Consider the following 13,208-nt stretch of genomic DNA (forward strand, 5'->3'; position numbering starts at 1 on the left):
ATGCTTATCATAGTTCATTTATTCAGTAATTTTAGCATTTTTTTTCTTTCAGTAACTTCTGGTGAAACTGTTGCTGTGGATACACAAACCAGGGTAACCAAGGAAACCACCACCTTCAAACCAGAAATGCCATCTTCTGTGCTTTTGGAGGTTCCAGCCTTGGCTGACTTCAATAAGGCATGGGCAGAACTCACTGACTGGCTTTCTCGACTGGATCGAGATATAAAATCTCAGAGAGTGATAGTAGGTGATCTTGACAATATCAACGACATGATCATCAAACAAAAGGTATGAGTAACACTGATTTTTCAAGTTGAAAACCTCATGGTCTTTATTTTGTATTAAATCATTTCAACAAGGAGCACAGGAGAGATAGGCGACAATGCATGCAGTTGTTACTGAAGGTACTTTATTCTGTAAACACAATTATTGGTTAAATATTAAGATAATTGAGGGGGGAAAAAAAAGTAGTTCATTATTTCTCTGGTATTTAAGGCAGACCTCTTTTTCTTTCTGTTGCTTATGCTGATTGTGTTGCTGGAGCATGCAAGCCAAAGGCTGAAATATAAATGTCACGAGAAAAAAGGAACTGCATGGTGAGGTCCAGGTTGTCAGGAGGAAAGATGCTCCATTTCATACCTTTTCTTATGTTGCTTCTATTATAACTTTCTGAAAAGCTTATATCCTGCTGCTGTTGGGTTATGAAAAGCTCCTAGGTTCTCTTAAAGAAAAGAACAGCTCATTAATGCAAATGTTTTGTCAGCAAAACTGCATCAGTGTCACTTATCTTTGAAAACACAGAAAAATATGGAAATACATGTGCAAAGAAAATAAAAGGCTAAACTTTAACTTTAGCTGCTCAGTAACAATAAAAGTAATTGGTATTGTAAAGCTTGAAAGTAGTTACCCAGATTTAACATAGTTCAGTGTAAAATATTTGGCATGCCTACGAAAAACTTCTCAGTGTTATATTTCCATTCAGCATAGTGCTAAACTGAGTTTAGGACTCTCTATTATAAGATTCTCTTCTGCTCCTTCCTCCTTCTCATTCTAAAAAAAAAAATCTGATTTATTGTAAAGAAGATATTGACATTCTTTCTCTTTGCTTAAACCAGAAAGAGAGGGAGAAACAATGGTCACATTTTGCCTAGTATCTGTACTAAGCAGTTTTATAACAACATGTATCTTAAAATATGCAGATGCCTCATAGGATTAAATCTGCTTGTTTTCTTGTATTTCCCCCATTTTTAATGGTTTAAAATTTCTATTTTTGAGACATGTTTTGCTTTATTTCCTAGATAAGTAAAATAGTTATTTCATCTTGATTCATGAACAAAATATTTATCAGGTAGAATTACAGTGTTTTATTAAGTAAAATATCTTTAAAATGGCATGGGTGTATTTGAATAATGAGTGATAGTTACAGTAGCACCTACACAGTACACTAGATTAAAATAGCCGTTATGTCATTTGGAAAGGTTGAGGACCAAAGAAGACTTGTTGGCACATTGTCTTTTAATCTTTTTCAAATCATTTTGGTTTTAAAATTTTATGTTGTTAAATACTTGGTTCGGAATTGCATGCTTTTCTTACTTATGCCTTGTTTTAGCACATTATTGTGGTAGGCAAAATTCATAGCTTACTTCCTTCTGCAGATCTCTTTTAAATATGAGGTCAATTTACTAACTCTTGAGGATTTCAATTAATGTTATACATGTTTGAAAATTAACTGGTTTATATCAGCATTTTATCTTAACTCAAGGGTAAAATACTTTAGGTGGTAAATCCAGTACTATTGCAGTCTTTTTCTCACTTCTGTTCCTGGCTGGGTAGCCCTTTCTCTTTTTCTGATACCATGCTGTGATGGTAACAGAACCAGCAGGAAGACTCTTTTTTGTTGTGCTTACCTCTCTAATTGGCTGTGCAACAGAATGTGACATTTAATATATTCTCTGATGAAATGGAAGAATTAATGTCTAAATATAGACTCCAGTTCTGTTAACTGGCTCTCTCTTCTCTAACGATCATCTTAATGTCACTTAATACATGGAAATAAATGTAACAAAATTTTGATTCTGCTCCTAAATCTGTCACTGTATTATTAGGTGAGATCAGCAAACAGAATTCTCAAAACTGACAAAGAATTTCAGGTTTCTCAGAAAAAACACAGGTTGCTTTCTAACATGTAAAGTGTCTGCAGCATTATGTGAGATGATGAAATTGGACATACAGGCACTTAGCTATTCTGAAAAGTCAGGCCAGATATGATCTAAGTTGGAAATCCAAAAGTAGTGCTTACCTCCCCATATCTGTATATTCTGTAAAATATCATAGTCATACCTCCTGTGTATTTGTGATGTAAAAGTCATTGAAAGTCACTGTATTGCACTGTGCTCTATTTGGAGTTTGTTGCACATCTACAGGGATCTCAGTAAGCTTTAATAGGAGTCCTGTCTTAGCAGATTTAGGTTTTTGAGGGGTTCTTTTTCAGTTTTTCAATTTTAAGTGAAAATACCATTTTAACATGGCTGACTACTTTCAATATAAAAATTCATCATTGTAAAGATACATGCTGAATGAACCCCTAGTTGCTCACCCAGAATTTAGAGCCCTGCTAGTCCTGTTGGCATGCTACTAAGGTCTTACTATTTTGGGATTTTGTTTCCATTTCACATTTCTTTTAAAACAGAGAAATACATTTCTACTAAGAAAATGAAATTTCAAAGCAAACATTTTAAAAGCAAAGAAATCTTATATCTTAGCAACGTATGTAGGAGAACATTTTCCAAATCACCCAGGTAAAAAACTGACTTTCGGTTGTCTTTTTTTTTTCTTTCACAGCAGCATGTAATGTTGAAGTTAATTCTCTGAGGGCATTTTGGCTAAGTTCATTTCCATCTGATTGTGTCACAAGATCACAGACACTAACTCTGCCATATTTTCCCTCCATACAAGTTTAACACTTCGTTAGCCTCCACTCGAACTTTGCTTGGATGTGATCACAGTCAGTTGGTACTCTTGTGTGAATAGCATGTACAAAGGTCAATTATAGAACAAACCAAAACAGACAACTATTCTAAAAACCACTTGTTTTAGTGGCAGCTTCACTTTAACGAAGGAAACAATGCAACTTAAATTCTGTGGTGCACATACTATGTCGTAAATAAAGCATACCAAAAGAGTAGCATGATGGCTATTCATTTCAAACATCTGTAGTTAATGCTTCTGTCCAAAGAGTGGTATACATTTCCTTCAAGCAATGCATTAGTATTTTAGTCATCTGTAGTTGTATATAACTTGTTAAGTTCTATATAATTAAATGAAAAGACACTAAAATGTGTGTAATAAATTAATTTAGTATTAGCATTAGTGTCATCCATGGTTTTGTTAGAGGAAAATTATTATATTTTACTCATCTGCTTGAAGACTGATGTTTTGCTGGATTTGATGGTCAAAGAAATAAATGCATGGCAGACTGACAAGAGACTCATATATTGCTTCTGTAGATAACCTTCATCTCCAAATAATGTTCTTGGTAATACTGAGAATATTATAATATGCCAAGGTGTAAGTAGGTGAGGGACATGACAATGCGGTTTGCATTTGTTGTTTCATTTCACTGTCCTTACTTCAAAACAATCAAGATGTTTTATGTTTGAAGGTCAGGTGGGGATTCTTCATAAAAGAGAAAATTGTGTACAGAGGAACAGAATAATAAATTTGCTACATTATGAAAAAATATAAATCTTTCCTTACTTAAGATGCCAGTAAGACTTTTACTGAGAAGCTCTGCTCTGTCATCATTGTGTTTAGAGGAAGTTTTGCAGTGGGAATAGATTTCTACTAAAAGCAGTGAACTATGGAGTGTGTACAAAGCTTGAAGATAATTAATTAACAATGCCATTTAAAAAGATCAAATACTGTAATCTCCTTACATTTTTAATTCTGTCCTTGTATTTTACCAAGGGATGCTGTCCATCCAAATTTTGTGTAACATATGTTATTGAAAACAGCTTTCACTTGTACTGGGTGAACATAGATTATAATAAGTAGTACTGTTAAGGAATTTGACTACAATTTTCAGTGCCTACATTTACTCATTGGTTCTAAGAGTATAGGCTGAGTCTGCACTCCTAGGTGCAGTGTAGGGGATTAATCTGAAAAAGTATTTATGTAGAACTAGACCTACAGCCAAGCTAGTTACTGAGACTTTCAAGCAAAGATGAGGAAAAGATACTTTTAGGTAATTATTTGTGTTATGCTACTGTAGTCATCCAGAAAGAGTCAGATAATTCTACTAAATTCGTCACTATTCAAAAAGTAATTTTAGTCTTCTGTAAATTAGAGAAGTAAACAAAACTGGAGTGAAGAGATTATTTTCACTATTCTGAATAGATTTTTCAATAGCTGAGAATCTTGTGCAGCTGATCATAGTAAAATAACTGTTAGGAAAAATATTTCTTTATAAACAACACAATTAACAAACTTAAGATGAAAGACTAGGTTTAACTGACATTCCCCTTGTCTGAGGATTTTTCACCTATCTGTTCCCATGGTTACATACCATGCATTTTAGTATGCAACTTCGTTATTATACATGTATTTTTTGTATGCAACCTTACAATTAATATTCTGATAGATCAGAAACATGGAAAGTTTTCTGTCTAAACTGTTTGGCAACTTTTATTTTCTAAATAAAAATATAGTTTTCCAATTTTATATCGTTTTCTTACAGAAGCCACTGTAATTGCCAGGTTAAAAACTGTAGTTCTTTATTATGGGGTATGAATCAGTGTATTTGAAATATGCCCACATTGAAATAAAACTTGTAGTTACAGCCAAAGACATCTGTCTGTTCATATATTTATATCACAAAAGCAAGCTATAGGTAAGGTGAAGTCCTCAACCTTTTAGATAGTGTACTTCAGGTTCTACAGAGATACGAAGTTTCATGTTAGTGAGATTTGTGTAAAACGACCCATTTATCACATCTTCAGATAATGTACTGTTGAAGAACACCATAGAAGATTTTACATTTGGAGCTGAATGTTTTCCAGTTTAATATTTTGATGTGCTTAACGGGAGGAGTTTCCTAGTCCAGAATCTGTATGATGCCAGTAAGCTGTAGCTGACATTCACACTTTCAGAATCCATCTTCAGAAGCATGTTTGCCACATCCCTTTCTTGGTGCTGCCATGCCGCTTTGAGGGTTGTTTTCAAAGCTTCGGGTTTTGTAGAATTTACCATTTTCATATGAACAAACAGCTGCAGACATTCCTGGGGCACTGCTGGACCAGAATCAGCTAGCTCTCAAAGCAGGGCTGGAGCTGAAACTGATTCTGCAACATGTTGGCGGTTCCCCAGCATTTCTGTGCACCTCCTCTGATAGCTGAACCCTCCGTATTCTTTATGGCTTGTGCAAAACCTCCTTTCCCTCTATGAATTTCATCATAAGATATACTTGCCTGGGAGACTACTTTCATTATTTTATCTATATTTCAGACGGATGTTGTTCCTTTTAACATGGGATATCTACTAGAATTCTTATTTTTATACTGCCTCATGCTGCTAGACTTTTAAAATTAATTCGAATTGGTGAGAAGTACTGGAAAGCTGGTTTCAGTTTTTGAAGTGAATAAAAAAAATTGTAAATGAACAGATTTCTAAATATATTAGAAAAAGTTAAAAGTATGTGAAGTTTTTAGCTTTTTTAGAGTACAGGAAAATGAAAAAATGTCTGTCAGCCTTTAAGGTTATTCTTAAAGGTTAGAAAATGTGCAGCAGGATGCTCTAGAGGGCCTGGAAATCTGAAACTTTAAAGGGAGGAAAAAAAAGAAAAAAATTCTATTAATCTGAAAATAGGACCTCAAGGGATATAGAATATATGTCAGGAGACTCCTTTTTAATACTTTGTTGCACATAATGACAGTGGATATTTTAAATAGCCTGGCCAGCTCATTACAGTATGCTAGAGACTGTATTTGTTTTCTACAACAATAAAAAAGCTGTCTAAACACTGTCTTTTGGAAAGTGATTAACAGCCATTTCCTCATTTCTCTATGATGTTAATCACGAGGACATGCATAAAAATTTTACCTTTAAAGACCTGATTCTAAAATCATTGAAGTAAGAGATACTTTCATCATTTTTCAATTAGTTTTCAGTCAGGCTGTAAATCAATCATCATCATTCAAACAAAAAATAATACTACAGTTGTGCCTAAAGATAACTTTCCTCTGTGTGCTTTTTTATTGGCCTATTGTGAAGAAATAATTTGATTTTTTTTTTCAATTCCAGCCAAATAAACTTGTAGGAAAAGATAAGTTATCATGATTAGTGCAACTGGCATTCTGTTAGGTTCATCAGGGAAGGGACAAGAATGCAGGAATTAATTTTCATTTGCATTTATATGTTGAGTATTAGAAGTACACACATTTCACTAGGGTTGCATTTTTCAACAGCAAATACATTTTTCTGTATTTCTGAGTCTGACCTATTTTATAAGTATAAAGGACCTATTCCATCAGCACTGGACCTTATTCTTTTACCCAAATCAGTCTTTCTTTGTGCATCTTTGCATTTCGCTGGCATGTGCAACTATATGCTAGGCTGCATTTAATAAGACCCTAGAGAACATGTTGAGGGAAGTGATCATTTTCCTCTATAATCAATACATGTGAGACACATCTGGAGTTCTGTGTCTAGTTTGGGCTTCCTGGTGTGCAGGAAAGACATGGAGGGAGTTGAGTTCAGGGCCACCAAGTTGATCAAGGGCTGGAGTACTTTATATATGGCAAGAGGCTTAAAGTTGGGTTTGCTCTGCCTGGGAGAGAGCTCAGGAGGGACTTTCTTGCTGCCTGAAGCCACTAAATAAGAGACTGTACAGAAGATGGAGCCAGATTCTTCTCAAAGGTGCACAGGAAAAGGATGAGATGCAACAGATGGGTGCTGCAGCAAAGAGAATTCTGATGAAAAAATAGAGAAAAAATGTTCATGGTGAACATAATAAATCATTGCAAAAGGCTTTCCAGAGATCTTGTTGATTCTCCAGCCTTGGGGGTGTTAGTCACAAAACTGGACAGGATCCTGTGTAGGCTTCATTTGAGCAGTAGGTTTGGCACAATAATCTCAGCAGGTTCCTTCCTACTTAAATTATCCTGTGATTATTCATGAATGCCATTTTCAAATAATATGATTCTCTATTGTATAACGAATGCCATTATTTGCACCCCTCCCACCTCAGCTGTGATTTGCTTTAAGATTTGGAGCAGTCCTGGTAAAATTTCAACTCATTATATAGTTCTAAGTAGTAATAAGGATCTCTTGGGAGAGTTATGGAAGTTTTAGTGAGCTGTATTTTTGTATCCATATAAAAATACATTTTTAGCAATGATAACAAAAATATCTATGAGTGGCACTTTTTAAATTCAGGAATTGTGGGAAGTATAAAAGTGGCTTGTATCTAAATAATGATGCAATGCATAAAATTTTAATCTAGTTGTGATCATAAAATGTAAATTAAAACTAGGAGGAACAACTGTATATTTGTTCATTTTATGTGTGAGGAGATGGAGCTCTTCTTAGAGAAACAGGTTTTGCTCTGAAAGAAAATAAAACCATCAACTCCCAGCAGAGCTTCCTAATAAGCTGATCTTGAAACACAGTTCTTTTATGTGCAAAAGAAAATGATCCCAGAATTTTAAGTAAAAAAACCCTGAAGTCTTGAAATGTGTGCTATTGCTTTCTCAATGTGCCATGGGTACTCTGATACTTCTATAAACATTGCTTAATAATAATACAGGTTCAGGGATTTGTTAGCAGATGGGCAGTTCCCTCCTGAGGCACAGCAGCCAGCAGTGTCATTAACATCCTTTTTCACGAAGGGATTGTTTAAAAAAAATGTCACTAGCTTTTTTAAGCTGTGGGATGTAACAGTTTCTAGTGACTTAGCTCTATTGCAGTAAGCCAAATTCTTGGAATTCCTTTTTCTCGTTTCCCAAAGAATACTATAATAACATTTTGCACTTAGAGAAGCTTTCATGGAGAGTTCTGTGTTGATTTACATGTATATATTGCTTTATAACATGTGAAGCAATCAAAACCACTTAAGTAGTTGACTCAAATGTAAGCAGGAGACAGGTGACTAACTCGCTATACCTCCTGCGAAATATTTAAACATTATGCTATGTAGAGCTGCTTAAAAGTGAAAGGTAAAATTTATAAAAACACTATAAGAGAGGTATTGAAGAATATTTGTTTTCACAGGGGTCTTGAATATTTTTCTCCATTCTCTAGCCATAATACCTGCTTATTTCTTCACATGACTTACCACTTTGCATGCATTTTCACTAGATTTAATATGAATAAACAGTGGTTCCTGTGGTTCTGGAGAAGGAGAGAAGTAGTGGGAGAGAGAATTGCCTGTCTTGGAAAGCTGTTATTAAGGGGGATTGAAGACAGAGGGACATGATGCTCTGAATTTGCCTGATCTTCTCTCGCTTGCCCCACCTTCTTTGCCTTTGTGGAACATGGTGTCTGTTTTCTGCTGCCTGGAGTTCCCTTTGGACAGTCTCTTCTTCAATATATTCTCCTTTTGTTTCTACTAAACTGAATTTTGCATACAGAAATTAAGAACAAAATGTCTGATTTTGCATAACACGTCTAACAGCTGATGTCCTTTGTTAATTATAAACAACAAATTGAAAAAAATCTAGCATTTTTAGGTTGTCTTTTTCTTTCACTAGTCACGGAGGGTAGTGGGGAAGGGTTTGTATATTTAGTTTTGGTTTTGTTAGATATAAAAACAATCCCTCCTTCACTGCTGCAAAACTGAAATCTCAAATATTCATATTAACAAACAAGAAATTTACACTGTAAACAGAAAATTATTTTTTTTTCATCTTACTACACATTGCAATGAAATCCTAGAAAATGGCTGAGTAAGCATTCAGTTCAAAATACGAAAGTAATGACTATATGTTTTACTCAAGAAAGACATTATTTTTCTGAATTGAACCAGAGAATTCAGCTGTTTACACAATCAAATGCTGAAGGAGGACTTAATTAAAAGAAAATTGGTTTTAGTAGTAAATGTGGTCCAGTTCATATTACTCAGATCTCTCATCTCTCTTTGTTGCTAGCTGATACAAAAAGCAAGTAACAAAAGAATTCCCAGAAGTGTATTCTGCTGCTTTTGTGGACCATTGCTGTTACTGAGGTGAAAGATCAACGTAACATCACCATGGCACTCCTAATGTTCATGTGCTTTCTGCTTGTATGAAAGATTTTGAGCAGCCAGATACGAGTTTCATACATAGATGTTTAGTCACCTCAGCCAGCTTCCACCATTCGTTTTCATTCTTCTGGATTTGTTAAATTCTCAAGCTGAATTGTTAAACATGGACTTCACACACTGTTTCATATTATCGTTTATTGCTATTATTAGCGCATTTGCTGGTAGTGCAATTCTGGGTGGGGCTTTTCTCCAACCTCTCCTGAACATGTCATTAAGGCATGTGATACAGAACAAGAATATAACTGCTAGAGAATGAAATTTTATCTGTGGGTACTAAAAGATAACTCTGAAAATGTAGCATCAATGTGCTGTGCATCAGTTAATAAACTCAACTGTCTCAGGCATTTGTGATTTGTAAATATTCCATGGATAATTTAGAGGAAAAACAAGTCAGTAAAGTTAGTATAATTTACTGAAGAGGATCTCTCATGCATATTGGTGCAAGTTTAGGGGAAAATGCTTTGGAAGCAGCAGAAGGTGAATTGAATATGAGTACAGCCAGCTGTCCGTTCTGAGCAATGACTGTAAGGTATATTGTATCATGTGGTGCCTAGTGTATTGAACTCAAAAAATATCACTTCTCCTACTTGTACTAAACAGCTTATTCCAGAGCTATACACACCTGCAATAATAATCCAACACAACAGATATTATTGATAGAAGTGTTTACAGGAGAAGAATTAGTGGGGCATTGTGCATTTAAATTATAATACAGATAAGGTGTATGTGGATGGAAAAAGTTGCGTATTTATAAGCGGTCTTAATCAAGACTTAGATCATCATTCTGAGTTGGGGATAAAGTAGGTGAAATTGTCTCACAGGTTTTATGGTTGAAAGAGGACACGAAAGATGCATGAAACAGGTGGAGAGTGAAGGGTAGGAAGAACTGTGTAATTGGTGAATTGGGAAAGTTTGCAAGACTTCGTTTATCTGCTTCAAGACATAGTTGTATAAAGGTCCATATTGATTTAGGGCAAAAATTCAACTGAGGAGGAAAATTTGTAAGATAGAAGTGCTCTTGGTTTTTATCCAGATTAGTTTATGCAAATTTAATGTCAGTAAATTTCCCTCCCCCGCTTCTCCCTCTTCCTGCTAGACTGCTGAAGTTTTTAGGTCAAACATCACTCACCTTCTGAGAACAATATCTAACAAGTATATTTTTTTTAACCTTTCTAGCTAAATATGCTGAGATTAAGGAAAATCTTGCATGTTGAAACTTCAATTCAGTCATGTTGGTTCATTTTGTGTATTACTCTGTATTTTTTACTAAATTATTTTCCAGTATTTTTTGTCAAGGTGAGAATTCATATACTTTGTTTACTTATGGGTATTTTTTAATGAATTCAACTCTTCTTTTATGTCTCTATCATTAGAATGTTTTATACATAAACCAGAATTGTCTGTGAAATCTAAGAAAGTTGTGCACGTAACTTTTAATTTCCTTGGGTGCTAGTTACTTAATTCCTTTGAAATTATTTCATTGGACAACTTTAAAATCACAAATCTTAACTAAAATAACAGAACAGCCTTTGAAGACCTCATAGTATAGAATACAAAGCGTATATTTTTTCTTACGAGAAAACTATGAGATTTCCACTGTAGGATTCACAGAAAATGTGTTCTCTTGACTTCGTATTTCTACTGTATGCCTATTTCTGAACTGCATGGGCTATATATATATGGTCATTGCCCATGGCAGGGGGATTGGAACTAGGTGTTCTTAAGGTCCTTTCCAGGCCTAACCATTCTATGATTCTATGATTGTTTGTCTTTGCTGTAGGATTGATGTTCAGGGATGCTATTTAACAATATATAGGATAAATGATTCTTCAGCCTTTTTTGAATGATGGGTAAATGGTCATTTAGATTATAATTTTCAACTTCTACTGCCGTTGCATAATGAGACTTTTTCACTATAATTATCATTAAAAAAAAGTATAAATAGCAGATTATTTATTTTAATACTATCTCAGAAAAAAAAAAAAAAGAACAGCAGGACTCATTTTCAGTTCCCTGCACATCAAAAGAATTGTAATGGGTTGTTAAAAATAATGTGAAAACAGGCACTTTTTCACAATGCTCAACAGAAAATGATTTTTTTCTTTTTAATGTACTGCTACTGATTTTTCTCCCTAAAGACATTCTGACTTCATTTGAACCCATCTCTGTATTCTTTTCCTTCCTTTTCAAACTTATTTGAATTTTCCCTGTGAGGCGTGCACTGTGGGGAAGATAACACAGCATAAATAATTCTAGACAATTCTAGTTCCAGTAAGAGTTGTTAATGTTATACTATTACTGGGCAGCACCTTGCTGTCTGTCTGCCTGCTAGTATTATGGTTAAAGAAAAAAAAATCTACTTTGGAAGAGATTTATTGAAACAATTCAGAAATAACTGCTAAGCAGCATAAAGGTTAAACGTTGGAACTGTTTTTTAGTTCTTATTTTACGGTTTGTACTGAAGTAACATAAGCTCAGATAGTAAAAGGTGGGAATAACTACACAGCATTTTCTCAGAGCAATTTCTTTCTATTATGTTTGATAATAACTTTTTTCTTTTTAAGTCTTTTAGATGAAGCCCAGTGTCCACATCAAAGTGGAAAGCTACTTTTAATTAGCTATTTAGTGAGAAATGTAAGATTTAACAGACACAGACACAATTCTGTCCCCTCCATTGTTAGCCTTCCAGGAAAGTACCTTGTTACAAGTAGATTCTGAAATAGTACAATGTATTTATTTTTTTTTTTTTTTTAATATTTGTTAGTATCCAGTTCTCCCAAATTATTTAATTGGTCTTAAATATATTTGAAAAATATAGCCATTTGTATATGTCTATCTATCTGTGTTTTGCTGAGGAAATCTAGGATATGTTTAGAGAATGATCCAGGTTAAAAACTGCAACATTTTCAATACAGTAATTTTTAATATTTAAACTTCACATTCTTAATTTGGTATAGTTTGATGCAAGCAACTCTGTCACTTAAAAATAATGACACAACCCTCCCCCAAAATATTATTTAAAATGAAGGTCTCTACGATCAAAATCTAATTAAGTTTACAGTCCTATCCTTGCAGTTAACGGAGAGAAGGGAGTTGCATTTTGAAGTATGTTAGCTGAATTTCATTTTACAATTTAGAAAAACCTCAGTACTTTAGAATTGTTTGTTAAAATTAGAGTTTTTTGTTTCTCTTGTTATTTTAATAAGGGAATGGAAGAGGTAAGACCAAAAGAGAAATAAATCTGATATATATCATGACTGTTTGTGTACAGCATTTTACAGGACAAGGCGGGGAGGGGAAGGTGTTCCCACATATTTTTGGTCTGCTTTTACAGATCACATGTTGCTGACCATAATATGTACAAAAAGGAAACCATTCAGAACATAGTTGAAATTTTGCTGGTTCACATACCCACTTTTTCTGAAAAACTAGGATTATAACATCTAGCAAATAATAAATTTATTTTTATCATCCAGCTGCTGAGATTTTTACTATCCTTTTCATCGTTTCTGCAGTATTCTCGTTTACCTTTGATACCTGACAGTTTTGGTCACCCATATACCATGGAGATTCACTTCATGACTTCTTAGGGAAGAAGCTTGTAAACTCTGCGTGGCAGGGATCCTATCTTCATATCTCTTTATGAATTATTCAGACACCATTGATTCTTATTGGAGAAAAATGCCACACACTTATTTTTATTATATTTCAGCTGAAAAACAAATTCCTCACTGAGCATGTCTTACTGAGCAATGACAAAATCATTTGTAATCGTTACCCTAAGACATAAAATTGGGACAGATCATAGCAAAAATTATTGTATGTTTCTTGCTACTGAAATGTTAGACATGTTATCTTAGATTTCCAAATCATTTGGCTATCAAAGAGCAGGCCGTTACCTGGTTTGGCATTA

The 13,208-nt window shown here is 34.3% G+C and overlaps 1 protein-coding gene across 13 annotated transcripts in view; it reads left to right on the forward strand.

Annotated features, from left to right (window-relative positions):
- DMD (dystrophin) overlaps window positions 1-13,208 on the forward strand; it is a 1,176,091-nt gene that overhangs the window by 852,799 nt on the left and 310,084 nt on the right. For all 13 annotated transcript variants that reach the window (XM_065677219.1, XM_065677222.1, XM_065677220.1 and 10 more), the window contains one exon: window positions 53-288. In XM_065677219.1, coding sequence (XP_065533291.1) covers window positions 53-288 — 236 coding nt within the window. The remainder of the gene's footprint in view (window positions 1-52; window positions 289-13,208) is intronic.

Source organism: Lathamus discolor, chromosome 4, assembly GCF_037157495.1.
Source record: "Lathamus discolor isolate bLatDis1 chromosome 4, bLatDis1.hap1, whole genome shotgun sequence".
NCBI classification, from domain to species: Eukaryota; Metazoa; Chordata; class Aves; order Psittaciformes; family Psittacidae; genus Lathamus; species Lathamus discolor.